The sequence below is a fragment of the Oncorhynchus nerka genome, linkage group LG16 (assembly GCF_034236695.1).
Source record: "Oncorhynchus nerka isolate Pitt River linkage group LG16, Oner_Uvic_2.0, whole genome shotgun sequence".
NCBI classification, from domain to species: Eukaryota; Metazoa; Chordata; class Actinopteri; order Salmoniformes; family Salmonidae; genus Oncorhynchus; species Oncorhynchus nerka.
Genome location: NC_088411.1, coordinates 32,100,525 through 32,123,718, shown reverse-complemented (window position 1 = coordinate 32,123,718; position 23,194 = coordinate 32,100,525). Strand labels below are relative to the sequence as shown.

The following is a 23,194-nucleotide window of genomic DNA, read 5'->3' as shown; positions in this document are numbered from 1 at the left end:
GATGTGTTGATACTGTATTTGTGGAGTGTGTTGATGATGATGTGTTGATACTGTATTTGTGGAGTGTGATGATGATGTGTTGATACTGTATTTGTGGAGTGTGATGATGATGTGTTGATACTGTATTTGTGGAGTGTGATGATGATGTGTTGATACTGTATTTGTGGAGTGTGATGATGATGTGTTGATACTGTATTTGTGGAGTGTGATGATGATGTGTTGATACTGTATTTGTGGAGTGTGTTGATGATGATGTGTTGATACTGTATTTGTGGAGTGTGATGATGATGTGTTGATACTGTATTTGTGATGATGATGTGTTGATACTGTATTTGTGATGATGATGTGTTGATACTGTATTTGTGGAGTGTGATGATGATGTGTGGATACTGTATTTGTGGAGTGTGTTGATGATGATGTGTTGATACTGTATTTGTGATGATGATGTGTTGATACTGTATTTGTGATGATGATGATGTTGATACTGTATTTGTGAGTGTGATGATGATGTGTTGATACTGTATTTGTGGAGTGTGATGATGATGATGTATTTGTGTTGATACTGTATTTGTGGAGTGTGATGATGATGTTGATACTGTATTTGTTGATACTGTATTTGTGGAGTGTGATGATGATGTGTTGATACTGTATTTGTGGAGTGTGATGATGATGTGTTGATACTGTATTTGTGGAGTGTGATGATGATGTGTTGATACTGTATTTGTGAGTGTGATGATGATGATGATGTGTTGATACTGTATTTGTGATGATGATGATGTTGATACTGTATTTGTGGAGTGTGATGATGATGATGTGATTGATACTGTATTTGTGGAGTGTGATGATGATGTGTTGATACTGTATTTGTGGAGTGTGATGATGATGATGTGTTGATACTGTATTTGTGGAGTGTGTTGATGATGATGTGTTGATACTGTATTTGTGGAGTGTGATGATGATGTGTTGATACTGTATTTGTGGAGTGTGATGATGATGTGTTGATACTGTATTTGTGGAGTGTGATGATGATGTGTTGATACTGTATTTGTGGAGTGTGATGATGATGTGTTGATACTGTATTTGTGGAGTGTGATGATGATGATGTGTTGATACTGTATTTGTGGAGTGTGTTGATGATGATGTGTTGATACTGTATTTGTGGAGTGTGATGATGATGTGTTGATACTGTATTTGTGGAGTGTGATTGATGATGTGTTGATACTGTATTTGTGGAGTGTGATGATGATGTGTTGATACTGTATTTGTGATGATGATGTGTTGATACTGTATTTGTGATGATGATGTGTTGATACTGTATTTGTGATGATGATGTGTTGATACTGTATTTGTGATGATGATGTGTTGATACTGTATTTGTGATGATGATGTGTTGATACTGTATTTGTGATGATGATGTGTTGATACTGTATTTGTGATGATGATGTGTTGATACTGTATTTGTGATGATGATGTGTTGATACTGTATTTGTGGAGTGTGATGATGATGTGTTGATACTGTATTTGTGATACTGTGTGATGATGATGTGTTGATACTGTATTTGTGGATGATGATGATGTGTTGATACTGTATTTGTGGAGTGTGATGATGATGTGTTGATACTGTATTTGTGGAGTGTGTTGATGATGTGTTGATACTGTATTTGTGGAGTGTGATGATGATGTGTTGATACTGTATTTGTGGAGTGTGATGCTGATGTGTTGATACTGTATTTGTGGAGTGTGATGATGATGTGTTGATACTGTATTTGTGGAGATGTGTGTTGATGATGTGTTGATACTGTATTTGTGGAGTGTGATGATGATGTGTTGATACTGTATTTGTGGAGTGTGATGATGATGTGTTGATACTGTATTTGTGATGATGATGTTACTGTATTTGTGGATGATGATGATGATGTGTTGATACTGTATTTGTGGAGTGTGATGATGATGTGTGTTGATACTGTATTTGTGGAGTGTGTGATGATGATGTTGATACTGTATTTGTGATGATGATGTGTTGATACTGTATTTGTGATGATGATGTGTTGATACTGTATTTGTGGAGTGTGATGATGATGTGTGGATACTGTATTTGTGGAGTGTGTTGATGATGATGTGTTGATACTGTATTTGTGGAGTGTGATGATGATGTGTTGATACTGTATTTGTGGAGTGTGATGATGATGTGTTGATACTGTATTTGATGATGTGTTGATGATGTGTGTGATACTGTATTTGTGGAGTGTGATGATGATGTGTTGATACTGTATTTGTGAGTGTGATGATGATGTGTTGATACTGTATTTGTGATGATGATGTGTTGATACTGTATTTGTGATGATGATGTGTTGATACTGTATTTGATGATGATGTTGATACTGTATTTGTGGAGTGTGATGATGATGTGTTGATACTGTATTTGTGGAGTGTGATGATGATGATGTGTTGATACTGTATTTGTGGAGTGTGATGATGATGTGTTGATACTGTATTTGTGGAGTGTGATGATGATGTGTTGATACTGTATTTGTGGAGTGTGATGATGATGTGTTGATACTGTATTTGTGGAGTGTGATGATGATGATGTGTTGATACTGTATTTGTGGAGTGTGATGATGATGTGTTGATACTGTATTTGTGGAGTGTGATGATGATGATGTGTTGATACTGTATTTGTGGATGTGTGTTGATACTGTATTTGATGATGTGTTGATACTGTATTTGTGGAGTGTGATGATGATGTGTTGATACTGTATTTGTGGAGTGTGTTGATGATGTGTTGATACTGTATTTGTGAGTGTGATGATGATGTGTTGATACTGTATTTGTGATGATGATGATGTGTTGATACTGTATTTGTGATGATGATGTGTTGATACTGTATTTGTGGAGTGTGATGATGATGTGTTGATACTGTATTTGTGATGATGATGTGTTGATACTGTATTTGTGATGATGATGTGTTGATACTGTATTTGTGATGATGATGTGTTGATACTGTATTTGTGATGATGATGTGTTGATACTGTATTTGTGATGATGATGATGTGTGATACTGTATTTGTGATGATGATGTGTTGATACTGTATTTGTGATGATGATGATGTGTTGATACTGTATTTGTGGATGTGATGATGATGTGTTGATACTGTATTTGTGTAGTGTGATGATGATGTGTTGATACTGTATTTGTGGTGAGTGTGTTGATGATTTGTGTGATGATACTGTATTTGTGGAGTGTGTTGATGATGATGTGTTGATACTGTATTTGTGGAGTGTGATGATGATGTGTTGATACTGTATTTGTGGAGTGTGATGATGATGTGTTGATACTGTATTTGTGGAGTGTGATGATGATGTGTTGATACTGTATTTGTGGAGTGTGATGATGATGTGTGATACTGTATTTGTGGAGTGTGATGATGATGTGTTGATACTGTATTTGTGAGTGTGTTGATGATGATGTGTTGATACTGTATTTGTGGAGTGTGATGATGATGTGTTGATACTGTATTTGTGATGATGATGTGTTGATACTGTATTTGTGATGATGATGTGTTGATACTGTATTTGTGGAGTGTGATGATGATGTGTTGATACTGTATTTGTGAGTGTGATGTGTGTACTGATGATGATGTGTGATACTGTATTTGTGATGATGATGTGTTGATACTGTATTTGTGATGATGATGTGTTGATACTGTATTTGTGGAGTGTGATGATGATGATGTGTTGATACTGTATTTGTGGAGTGTGATGATGATGTGTTGATACTGTATTTGTGGAGTGTGATGATGATGTGTTGATACTGTATTTGTGGAGTGTGATGATGATGTGTTGATACTGTATTTGTGGAGTGTGATGATGATGTGTTGATACTGTATTTGTGGAGTGTGATGATGATGATGTGTTGATACTGTATTTGTGATGATGATGTGTTGATACTGTATTTGTGGAGTGTGTTGATGATGATGTGTTGATACTGTATTTGTGGAGTGTGATGATGATGTGTTGATACTGTATTTGTGGAGTGTGATGATGATGATGTGTTGATACTGTATTTGTGGAGTGTGTTGATGATGATGTGTTGATACTGTATTTGTGGAGTGTGATGATGATGTGTTGATACTGTATTTGTGATGATGATGTGTTGATACTGTATTTGTGATGATGATGTGTTGATACTGTATTTGTGATGATGATGTGTTGATACTGTATTTGTGATGATGATGTGTTGATACTGTATTTGTGATGATGATGTGTTGATACTGTATTTGTGATGATGATGTGTTGATACTGTATTTGTGATGATGATGTGTTGATACTGTATTTGTGATGATGATGTGTTGATACTGTATTTGTGATGATGATGTGTTGATACTGTATTTGTGGAGTGTGATGATGATGTGTTGATACTGTATTTGTGGAGTGTGATGATGATGTGTTGATACTGTATTTGTGGAGTGTGATGATGATGTGTTGATACTGTATTTGTGGAGTGTGTTGATGATGTGTTGATACTGTATTTGTGGAGTGTGATGATGATGTGTTGATACTGTATTTGTGTGATGATGATGATGATGATGTGTTGATGATGTGTTGACTGTATTTGTGGAGTGTGATGATGATGTGTTGATACTGTATTTGTGGAGTGTGATGATGATGTGTTGATACTGTATTTGTGGAGTGTGATGATGATGTGTTGATACTGTATTTGTGGAGTGTGATGATGATGTGTTGATACTGTATTTGTGATGTGATGTTGATGATGATGTGTTGATACTGTATTTGTGGAGATGTGATGATGATGATGTGTGTGATACTGTATTTGTGATGATGATGTGTTGATACTGTATTTGTGATGATGATGTGTTGATACTGTATTTGTGGAGTGTGATGATGATGTGTTGATACTGTATTTGTGGAGTGTGTTGATGATGATGTGTTGATACTGTATTTGTGATGATGATGTGTTGATACTGTATTTGTGATGATGATGTGTTGATACTGTATTTGTGGAGTGTGATGATGATGTGTTGATACTGTATTTGTGGAGTGTGTTGATGATGATGTGTTGATACTGTATTTGTGGAGTGTGATGATGATGTGTTGATACTGTATTTGTGGAGTGTGATGATGATGTGTTGATACTGTATTTGTGGAGTGTGATGATGATGTGTTGATACTGTATTTGTGGAGTGTGATGATGATGTGTTGATACTGTATTTGTGGAGTGTGATGATGATGATGTGTTGATACTGTATTTGTGATGATGATGTGTTGATACTGTATTTGTGGAGTGTGTTGATGATGATGTGTTGATACTGTATTTGTGAGATGTGATGATGATGTGTTGATACTGTATTTGTGGAGTGTGATGATGATGTGTTGATACTGTATTTGTGGAGTGTGATTGATGATGATGTGATTGATACTGTATTTGTGGAGTGTGATGATGATGTGTTGATACTGTATTTGTGGAGTGTGATGATGATGTGTTGATACTGTATTTGTGGAGTGTGATGATGATGATGTGTTGATACTGTATTTGTGGAGTGTGATGATGATGTGTTGATACTGTATTTGTGGAGTGTGATGATGATGTGTTGATACTGTATTTGTGGAGTGTGTTGATGATGATGTGTTGATACTGTATTTGTGGAGTGTGATGATGATGTGTTGATACTGTATTTGTGGAGTGTGTTGATGATGATGTGTTGATACTGTATTTGTGGAGTGTGATGATGATGTGTTGATACTGTATTTGTGATGATGATGTGTTGATACTGTATTTGTGATGATGATGTGTTGATACTGTATTTGTGGAGTGTGATGATGATGTGTTGATACTGTATTTGTGGAGTGTGATGATGATGTGTTGATACTGTATTTGTGGAGTGTGTTGATGATGATGTGTTGATACTGTATTTGTGATGATGATGTGTTGATACTGTATTTGTGATGATGATGTGTTGATACTGTATTTGTGGAGTGTGATGATGATGTGTTGATACTGTATTTGTGGAGTGTGATGATGATGTGTTGATACTGTATTTGTGGAGTGTGATGATGATGTGTTGATACTGTATTTGTGGAGTGTGTTGATGATGATGTGTTGATACTGTATTTGTGGAGTGTGATGATGATGATGTGTTGATACTGTATTTGTGGAGTGTGATGATGATGTGTTGATACTGTATTTGTGGAGTGTGATGATGATGATGTGTTGATACTGTATTTGTGGAGTGTGTACTGATTTGTGATGATGATGTGTTGATACTGTATTTGTGGAGTGTGATGATGATGTGTTGATACTGTATTTGTGAGTGTGATGTGTGATGATGATGTGTTGATACTGTATTTGTGGATGTGTGATACTGATGATGTGATTGATACTGTATTTGTGGAGTGTGATGATGATGATGTGTTGATACTGTATTTGTGGAGTGTGATGATGATGTGTTGATACTGTATTTGTGGAGTGTGATGATGATGTGTTGATACTGTATTTGTGATGATGATGTGTTGATACTGTATTTGTGATGATGATGTGTTGATACTGTATTTGTGATGATGATGTGTTGATACTGTATTTGTGGAGTGTGTTGATGATGATGTGTTGATACTGTATTTGTGGAGTGTGATGATGATGTGTTGATACTGTATTTGTGATGATGATGTGTTGATACTGTATTTGTGGAGTGTGTTGATGATGATGTGTTGATACTGTATTTGTGATGATGATGTGTTGATACTGTATTTGTGATGATGATGTGTTGATACTGTATTTGTGGAGTGTGATGATGATGTGTTGATACTGTATTTGTGGAGTGTGTTGATGATGTGTTGATACTGTATTTGTGGAGTGTGATGCTGATGTGTTGATACTGTATTTGTGGAGTGTGATGATGATGTGTTGATACTGTATTTGTGGAGTGTGTTGATGATGTGTTGATACTGTATTTGTGGTGTGTTGATGATGTGTTGATACTGTATTTGTGGAGTGTGATGATGATGTGTTGATACTGTATTTGTGGAGTGTGTTGATGATGTGTTGATACTATATTTGTGGTGTGTTGATGATGTGTTGATAATGTATTTGTGGACTGTGTTCCTGTCTCCTAGATCTCGAGGAACCACTACCAGAATGCACTAACAGCCAGTCTTATGGACAGTGTACCCCAGACCCCAGATCCTGAGGGGAGACCCACCCTCCCTGAGACCCGCTCCCACAGCATCGCCCTGCCCCTGACACACACATACACTCACCTGCAACCTGTCCTGGAACGACACACGCACACAGAGGACAACACTGGACCGCTCACCTCACAGCTCAATGAAAGGAGTCGCATAGTCCGTAAGTGGTGTGGTGTGGTGTGGTGTGTGGTGTGTGTGTGTGTGTGTGTGTGTGTGTGTGTGTGTGTGTGTGTGTGTGTGTGTGTGTGTGTGTGTGTGTGTGAGACCTTTCATTGAATTGGTGGTCTGTCCTCTCTGTTATTGAGTTAAACCATGGAGGGAATCGATCATGATGCAGACCTGTCCAGCATGATAACCATTCCTAGCCGCTTCCCTCATGCTCAATACCTCACTGTTTGCAGCTAATGGGTCATTTGAGAAATCTTCTATCTGAAGATAGATCACTTCCCTGCACAGAAGGGGTTGGAAGGAGGGGACAGGGGGGATTTGGAGACTGAAAACGGGTTACCACTTCACTGAGATGCAGCCTCTGTCCTGATTCTCACTATGTCTCCCTCTCCAGGCAGTAAGTCAGATGGACAAAGGAGCTCCAGTGACTCAGTGTTTCTACGGATGGATGACATTCCCTACATCCGAGAGGACCGACCGGAAGACTGTCAGGAAGACCAACCAGAGGAGCCACCAGAGAAGGAACCGGAGGACCGTCCAGAAGACCGTCTGACAGATTGTCTGGAAGGCCATCCGGGAAAATGGCTAGTAGAATGTCCAGAAGACCAGCAGGTAGAATGTCCAGAAGACCAGCAGGTAGAATGTCCAGAAGACCAGCAGGTAGAATGTCCAGAAGACCAGCAGGTAGAATGTCCAGAAGACCAGCAGGTAGAATGTCCAGAATGTAGAATGTAGAATGTAGAATGTCTCTCTACTCTACACCTCTCTCTTTACTCTACACCGTTCTCTCTCTACTCTACACCTCTCTCTTTACTCTCCTCTACACCTTTCTCTCTTTACTCTACACCTCTCTCTCTACTCTACACCTCTCTCTTTACTCTACACCTCTCTCTTTACTCTACACCTCTCTCTCAACTCTACACCTTTCTCTCTTTACTCTACACCTTTCTCTCTTTACTCTCTACACCTCTCTCTTTACTCTACACCTTTCTCTCTTTACTCTACACCTTTCTCTCTTTACTCTACACCTCTCTCCTCTACTCTACACCTCTCTCTTTACTCTACACCTCTCTCTCTACTCTACACCTCTCTCTACTCAACACCTCTCTCTTTACTCTACACCTCTCTCTTTACTCTACACACCTCTCTCTTTACTCTACACCTCTCTCTTTACTCTACACCTCTCTCTACTCTACACCTTTCTCTCTTTACTCTACACCTCTCTCTTTACTCTACACCTCTCTCTTTACTCTACACCTCTCTCTTTACTCTACACCTCTCTCTATTTACTCTACCCTCTCTCTTTTACTCTACACCTCTCTCTTTACTCTACACCTCTCTTTTACTCTACACCTCTCTCTCTTTACTCTACACATCTCTCTTTACTCTACACCTCTCTCTTTACTCTACACCTCTCTCTTTACTCTACACCTCTCTCTCTTTACTCTACACCTCTCTCTCTCTTTACTCTACACATCTCTCTCTACTCTACACCTTTCTCTCTTTACTCTACACCTCTCTCCTCTACTCTACACCTCTCTCTTTACTCTACACCTCTCTCTTTACTCTACACCTCTCTCTTTTACTCTACACCTCTCTCTTTACTCTACACCTCTCTCTTTACTCTACACCTCTCTCTCTTTTACTCTACACCTCTCTCTCTCTTTACTCTACACCTCTCTCTCTACTCTACACCTTTCTCTCTACTCTACACCTTTCTCTCTTTACTCTACACCTTTCTCTCTCTACTCTACACCTCTCTCTTTACTCTACACCTCTCTCTTTACTCTAAACATCTCTCTCTTTACTCTACACCTCTCTCTCTTTACTCTACACCTCTCTCTTTACTCTACACCTCTCTCTCTTCTACTCTACACCTCTCTCTCCTCTACTCTACACCTCTACTCTACACCTCTCTCTTTACTCTACACCCCTCTCTCTACTCTACACCTCTCTCTTTACTCTACACCACTCTCTTTACTCTACACCTCTCTCTTTAGTCTACTCTGTGTTGATACACCTCTCTCTTTACTCTACACCTCTCTCTCTACTCTACACCTCTCTCTTTACTCTACACCTCTCTCCTCTACTCTACACCTCTCTCTACTCTACACCTATCTCTCTACTCTACACCTTTCTCTCTCTACTCTACACCTCTCTCTCTTTACTCTACACCTCTCTCTTTACTCTACACCTCTCTCTTTACTCTACACCTCTCCTCTACTCTACACCTCTCTCTTTACTCTACACCTCTCTCTTTACTCTACACCTCTCCTCTACTCTACACCTTTCTCTCTTTACTCTACACCTCTCTTCTACTCTACACCTCTCTCTCTTTACTCTACACCTCTCTCTTTACTCTACACCTGTCTCTTTACTCTACACCTCTCTCTCTTTACTCTACACCTCTATCTGTACTCTACACCTCTCTCTCTTTACTCTACACCTCTCTCTTTACTCTACACCTCTCTCGCTTTACTCTACACCTCTCGCTTTACTCTACACCTCTCTCTTTACTCTACACCTCTCTCTCTTTACTCTACACCTCTCTCTCTTTACTCTACACCTCTCTCTTTACTCTACACCTCTCTCTTTACTCTACACCTCTCTCTCTTTACTCTACACCTCTCTCTTTACTCTACACCTTTCTCGCTTTACTCTCCTCTACATCTCTCTCTTTACTCTACACCTTTCTCTCTTTACTCTCCTCTACACCTTTCTCTCTTTACTCTACACCTCTCTCCTCTACTCTACACCTCTCTCTTTACTCTACACCTCTCTCTCTACTCTACACCTCTCTCTACTCAACACCTCTCTCTTTACTCTACACCTCTCTCTTTACTCTACACACCTCTCTCTTTACTCTACACCTCTCTCTTTACTCTACACCTCTCTCTACTCTACACCTTTCTCTCTTTACTCTACACCTTTCTCTCTTTACTCTACACCTCTCTCTTTACTCTACACCTCTCTCTTTACTCTACACCTCTCTCTTTACTCTACACCTCTCTCTCTTTACTCTACACCTCTCTCTTTACTCTACACCTCTCTCTTTACTCTACACCTCTCTCTCTTTACTCTACACCTCTCTCTCTTTACTCTACACCTCTCTCTCTCTTTACTCTACACCTCTCTCTCTTTACTCTACACCTCTCTCTCTACTCTACACCTCTCTCTTTACTCTACACCTCTCTCTCTACTCTACACCTCTCTCTACTCAACACCTCTCTCTTTACTCTACACACCTCTCTCTTTACTCTACACCTCTCTCTTTACTCTACACCTCTCTCTACTCTACACCTTTCTCTCTTTACTCTACACCTTTCTCTCTTTACTCTACACCTCTCTCTTTACTCTACACCTCTCTCTTTACTCTACACCTCTCTATTTACACAACACCTCTCTTTACTCTACACCTCTCTCTTTACTCTACACCTCTCTCTTTACTCTACACCTCTCTCTTTACTCTACACCTCTCTCTTTACTCTACACCTCTCTCTCTTTACTCTACACCTCTCTCTCTACTCTACACCTCTCTTTACTCTACACCTCTCTCTTTACTCTACACCTCTCTCTTTACTCTACACCTCTCTCTTTTACTCTACACCTCTCTCTTTACTCTACACCTCTCTCTCTTTACTCTACACCTCTCTCTTTACTCTACACCTCTCTCTCTTTACTCTACACCTCTCTCTCTACTCTACACCTCTCTCTTTACTCTACACCTCTCTCTTTACTCTACACCTCTCTCCTCTACTCTACACCTCTCTCTTTACTCTACACCTCTCTCTCTACTCTACACCTCTCTCTTTACTCTACACCTCTCTCTCTACTCTACACCTCTCTCTCTTTACTCTACACCTCTCTCTCTCTCTCTTTACTCTACACCTCTCTCTCTTACTCTACACCTCTCTCTCTCTCTTTACTCTACACCTCTCTCTTTACTCTACACCTCTCTCTCTTTACTCTACACCTCTCTCTTTACTCTACACCTTTCTCGCTTTACTCTCCTCTACATCTCTCTCTTTACTCTACACCTTTCTCTCTTTACTCTCCTCTACACCTTTCTCTCTTTACTCTCTACACCTCTCTCTACTCTACACCTCTCTCTCTACTCTACACCTCTCTCTTTACTCTACACCTCTCTCTCTCTTTACTCTACACCTCTCTTTACTCTACACCTCTCTCTCTTTACTCTACACCTCTCTCTTTACTCTACACCTCTCTTTACTCTCTACATCTCTCTCTTTACTCTACACCTCTCTCTCTCTCCTCTACACCTCTCTCTCCTTTACTCTACACCTCTCTATCCTCTACTCTACACCTCTCTCTTTACTCTACACCTCTCTCTCTTTACTCTACACCTCTCTCTCTACTCTACACCTCTCTCTTTACTCTACACCTCTCTCTTTACTCTACACCTCTCTCCTCTACTCTACACCTCTCTTTACTCTACACCTCTCTCTCTACTCTACACCTCTCTCTTTACTCTACACCTCTCTCTCTTTACTCTACACCTCTCTCTTACTCTACACCTCTCTCTAATCTACACCTCTCTCTTTACTCTACACCTCTCTTTTACTCTACACCTCTCCTTTACTCTACTCTTCTTTACTCTACACCTCTCTCTTTACTCTACACCTCTCTTTACTCTACATCTACTCTACACCTTTCTCTCTTTACTCTCTACACCTCTCTCTTTACTCTACACCTCTCTCTCTACTCTACACCTCTCTCTTTACTCTACACCTCTCTCTTTACACCTCTCTACACCTCAACACCTCTCTCTTACTCTACACCTCTCTTTACTCTACACCTCTCTTTTACTCTACACCTCTCTCTTTACTCTACACCTCTCTCTACTACTACACCTTCTCTCTTTACTCTACACCTCTCTCTTTACTCTACACCCTCTCTCTTTACTCTACACCTCTCTTTTACTCTACACCTCTCTCTTTACTCTACACCTCTCTCTCTTTACTACTCTACACTCTCTCTTTACTCTACTCTACATCTCTTTACTCTACACCTCTCTCTCTTTACTCTACACCTCTCTCTTTTACTCTACACCTCTCTTTACTCTACACTCTCTTTACTCTCACCTCTTTCTTCTCTACCTCTCTCTTTACTCTACTTTACTCTACACCTCTCTCTTTACTCTACACCTCTCTCTTTACTCTACACCTCTCTCTTTACTTACACCTCTCTCTTTACTCTACACCTCTCTCTTTTACTCTACACCTCTCTCTTTACTCTACACCTCTCTCTTTACTCTACACCTCTCTCTTTACTCTACCTCTCTCTTTACTCTACACCTCTCTCTTTACTCTACACCTCTCTCTTTACTCTACACCTCTCTCTTTACTCTACACACTCTCTCTCTTTACTCTACACCTCTCTCTTTTACTCTACACCTCTCTCTTACTCTACACCTCTCTTTACTCTACACCTCTCTCTCACCTTACTCTCTCTCTCTTACTCTACACCTCTCTCTTTACTCTACACCTCTCTCTTTACTCTACACCTCTCTCTTTACTCTACACCTCTCTCTTTACTCTACACCTCTCTCTTTACTCTACACCTCTCTCTTTACTCTACACCTCTCTCTTTACTCTACACCTCTCTCTTTACTCTACACCTCTCTCTTTACTCTACACCTCTCTCTCTTTACTCTACACCTCTCTCTCTTTACTCTACACCTCTCTCTCTTTACTCTACACCTCTCTCTCTTTACTCTACACCTCTCTCTTTACTCTACACCTCTCTCTCTTTACTCTACACCTCTCTCTCTTTACTCTACACCTCTCTCTCTTTACTCTACACCTCTCTCTTTACTCTACACCTCTCTCTTTACTCTACACCTCTCTCTCTGTCCTCTACTCTACACCTCTCTCTGTCCTCTACTCTACACCTCTCTCTTTACTCTACACCTCTCTCTTTACTCTACACCTCTCTTTACTCTACACTTCTCTCTCTTTACTCTACACCTCTTCTCTTTACTCTACACCTCTCTCTTTACTCTACACCTCTCTTTACTCTACACCTCTCTCTTTTACTCTACACCTCTCTCTCTTTACTCTACACCTCTCTCTACTCTACACCTCTCTTTACTCTACACCTCTCTCTTTACTCTACACCTCTCTCTTTACTCTACACCTCTCTTTTACTCTACACCTCTCTCTTTACTCTACACCTCTCTTTACTTTACTCTACACCTCTCTCTTTTACTCTACACCTCTCTCTTTACTACTCTACACCTTCTCTCTTTACTCTACACCTCTCTCTTTACTCTACACCTCTCTCTTTACTCTACACCTCTCTCTTTACTCTACACACTCTCTCTTTACTCTACACCTCTCTCTCTTTACTCTACACCTCTCTCTCTTACTCTACACCTCTCTCTTTACTCTACACCTCTCTCTTACTCTACACCTCTCTCTTTACTCTACACCTCTCTCTTACTCTACACCTCTCTCTTTACTCTACTACACCTCTCTCTTTACTCTACACCTCTCTCTTTTACTCTACACCTCTCTTTACTCTACACCTCTCTCTTACTCTACACCTCTCTCTTTACTCTACACCTCTCTCTTTACTCTACACCTCTCTCTTTACTCTACACCTCTTTACTCTACACCTCTCTCTTTACTCTACACCTCTCTCTTTACTCTACACCTCTCTCTTTACTCTACACCTCTCTCTTTTACTCTACACCTCTCTCTTTACTCTACACCTCTCTCTTTACTCTACACCTCTCTCTCTTTACTCTACACCTCTCTCTTTACTCTACACCTCTCTCTCTTTACTCTACACCTCTCTCTTTACTCTACACCTCTCTCTCTACTCTACACCTCTCTCTACTCAACACCTCTCTCTTTACTCTACACCTCTCTCTTTACTCTACACACCTCTCTCTTTACTCTACACCTCTCTCTTTACTCTACACTCTCTCTTTACTCTACACCTTTCTCTCTTTACTCTACACCTTTCTCTCTTTACTCTACACCTCTCTCTTTACTCTACACCTCTCTCTTTACTCTACACCTCTCTCTTTACTCTACACCTCTCTCTCTTTACTCTACACCTCTCTCTCTTTACTCTACACCTCTCTCTCTACTCTACACCTCTCTTTACTCTACACCTCTCTCTTTACTCTACACCTCTCTCTCTTTACTCTACACCTCTCTCTTTACTCTACACCTCTCTCTTTACTCTACACCTCTCTCTTTACTCTACACCTTTCTCTCTTTACTCTACACCTCTCTTTACTCTACACCTCTCTCTTTACTCTACTCTACACCTCTCTCTTTTACTCTACACCTCTCTCTTTACTCTACACCTCTCTCTTTACTCTACACCTCTCTCTTTACTCTACACCTCTCTCTTTTACTCTACTTTCTCTCTCTTTACTCTACACCTCTCTCTTTACTCTACACCTCTCTCTCTTTACTCTACACCTCTCTCTCTTTACTCTACACCTCTCTTTACTTTACACCTCTCTTTACTCTACACCTCTCTTTACTCTACACCTCTCTCTTTACTCTACACCTCTCTCTCTTTACTCTACACCTCTCTCTCTTTACTCTACACCTCTCTCTTTACTCTACACCTCTCTCTTTACTCTACACCTCTCTCTCTGTCCACTACTCTACACCTCTCTCTGTCCTCTACTCTACACCTCTCTCTTTACTCTACACCTCTCTCTCTACTCTCTCACCTCTCTCTTTTACTCTACACCTCTCTCTTTACTCTACACCTCTCTCTCTTTACTCTACACCTCTCTCTTTACTCTCACTCTTTACTCTACACCTCTCTTTTACTCTACACCTCTCTCTTTACTCTACACCTCTCTCTTTACTCTACACCTCTCTCTTTACTCTACACCTCTCTCTCTTTACTTCTACACCTCTCTCTTTACTCTACACCTCTCTCTTTACTCTACACCTCTCTCTCTCTTTTTACTCTACACTCTCTCTTTACTCTACACCTCTCTCTTTACTCTACACCTCTCTCTTTTACTCTACACCTCTCTCTACACCTCTTTACTCTACACCTCTCTCTTTACTCTACACCTCTCTCTTTCTTTACTCTACACCTCTCTCTTTACTCTCTACACCTCTCTCTTTACTCTACACCTCTCTCTTACTCTACACCTCTCTCTCTTTACTCTACACCTCTCTCTTTACTCTACACCTCTCTCTTTACTCTACACCTCTCTCTTACTCTACACCTCTCTCTTTACTCTACACCTCTCTCTTTTACTCTACACCTCTCTCTTTACTCTACACCTTTCTCTCTTTACTCTCTACACCTCTCTCTCTTTACTCTACACCTCTCTCTCTACTCTACACCTCTCTCTTTACTCTACACCTCTCTCTTACTCTACACCTCTCTCTTACTTCACACCTCTCTTTACTCTACACCTCTCTCTTTACTCTACACACCTCTCTCTTTACTCTACACCTCTCTCTTTACTCTACACCTCTCTCTACTCTAGACCTTTCTCTCTTTACTCTACACCTTTCTCTCTTTACTCTACACCTCTCTCTTTACTCTACACCTCTCTCTTTACTCTACACCTCTCTCTCTTTACTCTACACCTCTCTCTCTTTACTCTACACCTCTCTCTTTACTCTACACCTCTCTTTACTCTACACCTCTCTCTTTTACTCTACACCTCTCTCTTTTACTCTACACCTCTCTCTTTTACTCTACACCTCTCTCTCTCTTTACTCTACACCTCTCTCTTTACTCTACACCTCTCTCTTTACTCTACACCTCTCTCTTTACTCTACACCTCTCTCTTTACTCTACACCTCTCTCTACTCTAGACCTTTCTCTCTTTACTCTACACCTTTCTCTCTTTACTCTACACCTCTCTCTCTTTACTCTACACCTCTCTCTTTACTCTACACCTCTCTCTTTTACTCTACACCTCTCTCTTTACTCTACACCTCTCTCTTTACTCTACACACCTCTCTCTTTACTCTACACCTCTCTCTTTACTCTACACCTCTCTCTTACTCTACACCTCTCTCTCTTTTACTCTACACCTCTCTCTTTACTCTACACCCTCTCTCTCTACTCTACCTCTCTTTACTCTACACCTCTCTCTTTACTACACCTCTCTCTTACTCTACACACTCTCTTTACTCTACACCTCTCTCTTACTCTACACACTCTCTTTACTCTACACTCTCTTTACTCTACACCTCTCTCTTACTCTACACCTTTCTCTCTTTACTCTACACCTTTCTCTCTTTACTCTACACCTCTCTCTTTACTCTCTCTCTTTACTCTACACCTCTCTTTACTCTACACCTCTCTCTTTACTCTACACCTCTCTCTTTACTCTACACCTCTCTCTTTACTCTACACCTCTCTCTTTACTCTACACCTCTCTCTTTACTCTACACCTCTCTCTCTACTTACTCTACACCTCTCTCCTCTTTACTCTACACCTCTCTCTTTTACTCTACACCTCTCTCTCTTTTACTCTACACCTCTCTCTTTACTCTACACCTCTCTCTTTACTCTACACCTCTCTCTTCTACTCTACACCTCTCTCTTTACTCTACACCTCTCTCTTTACTCTACACCTCTCTCTCTACTCTACACCTCTCTCTACTCAACACCTCTCTCTTTACTCTACACCTCTCTCTTTACTCTACACACCTCTCTCTTTACTCTACACCTCTCTCTTACTCTACACCTCTCTCTACTCTACACCTCTCTCTTTACTCTACACCTCTCTTTTTACTCTACACCTCTCTCTTTACTCTACACTCTCTCTTTACTCTACACCTCTCTTTACTCTACACCTCTCTCTTTACTCTACACCTCTCTTTTACTCTACACCTCTCTCTTTACTCTACACCTCTCTCTTTTACTCTACACCTCTCTCTTTACTCTACACCTCTCTCTTTACTCTACACCTCTCTCTTTACTCTACACCTCTCTCTTTACTCTACACCTCTCTCTTTACTCTACACCTCTCTCTTTACTCTACACCTCTCTCTTTACTCTACACCTCTCCTCTACTCTACACCTCTCTCTTTACTCTACACCTCTCTCTTTACTCTACACCTCTCTCTTTACTCTACACCTCTCTCTTACTCTACACCTCTCTCTTTACTCTACACCTCTCTTTTTACTCTACACCTCTCTCTTTTTACTCTACACCTCTCTCTTTACTCTTTCACCTCTCTCTCTTTACTCTACACCTCTCTCTTTACTCTACACCTCTCTCTTTACTCTACACCTCTCTCTTTACTCTACACCTCTCTCTTTACTCTACACCTCTCTCTTTACTCTACACCTCTCTCTTTACTCTACACCTCTCTCTCTGTCCTCTACTCTACACCTCTCTCTTTACTCTACACCTCTCTCTTTACTCTACACCTCTCTCTTTACTCTACACCTCTCCTCTACTCTACACTCTCTCTTTACTCTACACCTCTCTCTTTACTCTACACACTCTCTCTTTACTCTACACCTCTCTTTTACTCTACACCTCTCTCTTTACTCTACACCTCTCTTTACTCTACACCTCTCTCTTTACTCTACACCTTTCTCTCTTTACTCTACACCTTTCTCTCTTTACTCTACATCTCTCTCTTTACTCTACACCTCTTTCTCTTTACTCTACACCTCTCTCTTTACTCTACACCTCTCTCTTTTTCTCTACACCTCTCTCTTACTCTACACCTCTCTCCTTACTCTACACCTCTCTCTTTACTCTACACCTCTCTCTTTACTCTACACCTCTCTCTTTACTCTACACCTCTCTCTTTACTCTACACCTCTCTCTTTACTCTACACCTTTCTCTCTTTACTCTACACCTCTCTCTTTACTCTACACCTCTCTCTCTTTACTCTACACCTCTCTCTTTACTCTACACCTCTCTCTTTACTCTACACCTCTCTCTTTACTCTACACCTCTCTTTACTCTACACCTCTCTCTTTACTCTACACCTCTCTCTTTACTCTACACTCTCTCTTTACTCTACACCTCTCTCTCTTTACTCTACACCTCTCTCTCTACTCTACACCTCTCTTTACTCTTTACTCTACACCTCTTTACTCTACACCTCTCTCTCTACTCTACACCTCTCTCTTTACTCTACACCTCTCTCTTTACTCTACACCTCTCTCTTTACTCTACACCTCTCTCTCTTTACTTCTACACCTCTCTCTTACTCTACACCTCTCTCTTTACTCTACACCTCTCTCTTTACTCTACACCTCTCTCTCTTTACTCTACACCTCTCTCTCTTTACTCTACACCTCTCTCTCTCTCTTTACTCTACACCTCTCTCTCTCTTTACTCTACACCTCTCTCTCTTTACTCTACACCTCTCTCTTTACTCTACACCTCTCTTTTACTCTACACCTCTCTCTTTACTCTACACCTCTCTCTTTACTCTACACCTCTCTCTCTTTACTCTACACCTCTCTCTTTACTCTACACCTCTCTCTTTACTCTACACCTCTCTCTTTACTCTCTACACACTCTCTCTTTACTCTACACCTCTCTCTCTTTACTCTACACCTCTCTTTACTCTACACCTCTCTCTTTACTCTACACCTCTCTCTTTACTCTACACCTCTCTCTCTTTACTCTACACCTCTCTCTTTTACTCTACACCTCTCTCTTTTACTCTACACCTCTCTCTTACTCTACACCTCTCTCTTTACTCTACACCTCTCTCTTTACTCTACACCTCTCTCTTTACTCTACACCTCTCTCTTTACTCTACACCTCTCTCTTTACTCTACACCTCTCTCTTCTTTACTCTACACCTCTCTCTTTACTCTACACCTCTCTTTACTCTACACCTCTCTCTTTACTCTACACCTCTCTCTTTACTCTACACCTCTCTCTTTACTCTACACCTCTCTTTACTCTACACCTCTCTCTCTTTCTCTCTACTCTACCTCTCTCTTTACTCTACACCTCTCTCTTTACTCTACACCTCTCTCTTTACTCTACACCTCTCTCTTTACTCTACACCTCTCTCTTTACTCTACACCTCTCTCTTTACTCTACACCTCTCTCTTTTACTCTACACCTCTTTACTCTCTTACTCTACACCTCTCTCTTTACTCTACACCTCTCTCTTTACTCTACACCTCTCTCTTTACTCTACACCTCTCTCTCTTTACTCTACACCTCTCTTTACTCTACACCTCTCTCTCTTTACTCTACACCTCTCTCTCTTTACTCTACACCTCTCTCTTTACTCTACACCTCTTTACTCACTCTCTTCTTTACTCTACACCTCTCTCTTACTCTACACCTCTCTTTACTCTACACCTCTCTCTTTTACTCTACACCTCTCTCTCTTTACTCTACACCTCTCTCTTTACTCTACACCTCTCTCTTTACTCTACACCTCTCTCTCTTTACTCTACACCTCTCTCTTTACTCTACACCTCTCTCTTTACTCTACACCTCTCTCTCTTTACTCTACACCTCTCTCTTTACTCTACACCTCTCTCTCTTTACTCTACACCTCTCTCTTTACTCTACACCTCTCTCTTTACTCTACACCTCTCTCTTTTACTCTACACCTCTCTTTACTCTACACCTCTCTCTTTACTCTACACTCTCTCTTTACTCTACACCTCTCTCTTACTCTACACCTCTCTCTTTACTCTACACCTCTCTCTTTACTCTACACCTCTCTTTTACTCTACACCTCTCTCTTTACTCTACACCTCTCTCTTACTCTACTCTCTACCTCTCTCTTTACTCTACACCTCTCTCTTTACTTACACCTCTCTCTTTTACTCTACACCTCTCTTTTACTCTACACCTCTCTCTTTACTCTACACCTCTCTCTTTACTCTACACCTCTCTCTCTTTACTCTACACCTCTCTCTTTACTCTACACCTCTCTCTTTACTCTACACCTCTCTCTTTACTCTACACCTCTCTCTCTTTACTCTACACCTCTCTTTACTCTACACCTCTCTCTTTACTCTACACCTCTCTCTTTACTCTACACCTCTCTCTTTACTCTACACCTCTCTCTTTACTCTACACCTCTCTCTTTTACTCTACACCTCTCTCTTTCTCTTTACTCTTTACTCTACACCTCTCTCTTTACTCTACACCTCTCTCTTTCTACTCTACACCTCTCTCTTTACTCTACACCTCTCTCTTTTACTCTACACCTCTCTCTCTCTTTACTCTACACCTCTCTCTCTTTTTACTCTACACCTCTCTCTTTTACTCTACACTCTCTCTTTACTCTACCTCTCTCTCTTACTCTACACCTCTCTCTTTACTCTACACCTCTCTTCTTTACTCTACACCTCTCTCTTTACTCTACACCTCTCTCTTTACTCTACACCTCTCTCTTACTCTACACCTTCTCTTTACTCTACACCTCTCTCTTTACTCTACACCTCTCTCTTACTCTACACCTCTCTCTTTTACTCTACACCTCTCTCTTTTACTCTACACCTCTCTCTTTACTCTACACCTCTCTCTTTACTCTACACCTCTCTTTACTCTACACCTCTCTCTTTACTCTACACCTCTCTCTTTACTCTACTCTCTCTTTTCTACACCTCTCTCTCTACTCTACACCTCTCTCTTTACTCTACACCTCTCTCTTTTACTCTACACCTCTCTCTTTACTCTACACCTCTCTCTTTTACTTTCTCTTTACTCTACACCTCTCTCTTTACTCTACACCTCTCTCTTTACTCTACACCTCTCTCTTACTCTACACCTCTCTCTTTACTCTACACCTCTCTCTCTACACCTTTACTCTACACCTCTCTCTTTACTCTACACCTCTCTCTCTTTACTCTACACCTCTCTCTTTACTCTACACCTCTTCTTTACTCTACTCTCCTCTCTCTTACTCTACACCTCTCTCTTTACTCTACACCTCTTCTCTTTACTCTACACCTCTCTCTTTACTCTACACCTCTCTCTTTACTCTACACTCTCTTTACTCTACTCTTTACTCTACACCTCTCTCTTTACTCTACACCTCTCTCTTTACTCTACACCTCTCTCTTCTACTCTACACCTCTCTCTTTACTCTACACCTCTCTCTTTACTCTACACACCTCTCTCTTTACTCTACACCTCTCTCTTTACTCTACACCTCTCTTTACTCTACACCTTTCTCTCTTTACTCTACACCTCTCTCTTTTACTCTACACCTCTCTCTTTACTCTACACCTCTCTCTTTACTCTACACCTCTCTCTACTCTACACCTCTCTCTTTACTCTACACCTCTCTCTTTACTCTACACCTCTCTCTTTACTCTACACCTCTCTCTTTACTCTACACTCTCTCTTTACTCTACACTCTCTTTACTCTACACCTCTCTCTCTTTACTCTACACCTCTCTCTCTTTACTCTACACCTCTCTCTTTACTCTACACCTCTCTCTTACTCTACACCTTCTCTTTACTCTACACTCTCTTTACTCTACACTCTCTCTTTACTCTACACCTCTCTCTTACTCTACACCTCTCTCTTTACTCTACACCTCTCTTTACTCTACACCTCTCTCTTTCTACTCTACACCTCTCTCTTTACTCTACACCTCTCTCTTTTACTCTACACCTCTCTCTCTACTCCTCTCTTTTACTCTACACCTCTCTCTTTACTCTACACCTCTCTCTTTACTCTACACCTCTCTCTTTACTCTACACCTCTCTCTTTACTCTACACTCTCTTTACTCTACACCTCTCTCTCTTTACTCTACACCTCTCTCTTTTACTCTACACCTCTCTCTTTACTCTACACCTCTCTCTCTTTACTCTACACCTCTCTCTTACTCTACACCTCTCTCTTTACTCTACACCTTTCTCTCTTTACTCTACACCTTTACTCTCTCTCTCTTCTACTCTTACTCTACCTCTCTCTTTACTCTACACCTCTCTCTTTACTCTACACCTCTCTCTCTTTACTCTACACCTCTCTCTCTTTACTCTACACCTCTCTCTTTACTCTACACCTCTCTCTTTACTCTACACCTCTCTCTTTACTCTACACCTCTCTCTTTACTCTACACCTCTCTCTCTTTACTCTACACCTCTCTCTTTACTCTCACCTCTCTTTACTCTACACCTCTCTCTTTACCTCTCCTCTCTTTACTCTACACCTCTCTCTACTCTACACCTCTCTCTCTTTACTCTACACCTCTCTCTTTACTCTACACCTCTCTCTTTACTCTACACCTCTCCTTACTCTACACCTCTCTCTTTACTCTACACCTCTCTCTCTACTTACACCTCTCTCTTTACTCTACACTCTCTCTTTACTCTACACCTCTCTCTTTACTCTACACCTCTCTCTTTACTCTACACCTCTCTCTCTTTACTCTACACCTCTCTCTTTACTCTACACCTCTCTCTTTACTCTACACCTCTCTCTTACTCTTCTCTCTTTACTCTACACCTCTCTCTTTACTCTACACCTCTCTCTCTTTACTCTACACCTCTCTTTACTCTACACCTCTCTTTACTCTACACCTCTCTCTTTACTCTACACCTCTCTCTTTACTCTACACCTCTCTCTTTACTCTACACTCTCTTTACTCTTCTCTCTTTACTCTACACCTCTCTCTTTACTCTACACCTCTCTCTTTACTCTACACCTCTCTCTCTTTACTCTACACCTCTTTACTCTACACCTCTCTCTTTACTCTACACCTTTCTCTTTACTCTACACTCTCTCTCTTTACTCTACACCTCTCTCTTTACTCTCTCTTTACTCTCTCTCTCTTTACTCTACACCTCTCTCTTTACTCTTTACTCTACACCTCTCTCTTTACTTTACTCTCTCTCTACA

At 40.6% G+C, this 23,194-nt stretch overlaps 1 protein-coding gene across 1 annotated transcript in view; it reads left to right on the top strand.

The window, feature by feature from the left end:
• The window catches only part of LOC115121880 (metal transporter CNNM4-like), a 59,029-nt gene that overhangs the window by 20,438 nt on the left and 15,397 nt on the right, over nt 1-23,194 (top strand). The window contains exons 9-10 of the mRNA XM_065002611.1: nt 7,129-7,360; nt 7,763-8,076. Coding sequence (XP_064858683.1) covers nt 7,129-7,360; nt 7,763-8,076 — 546 coding nt within the window. The remainder of the gene's footprint in view (nt 1-7,128; nt 7,361-7,762; nt 8,077-23,194) is intronic.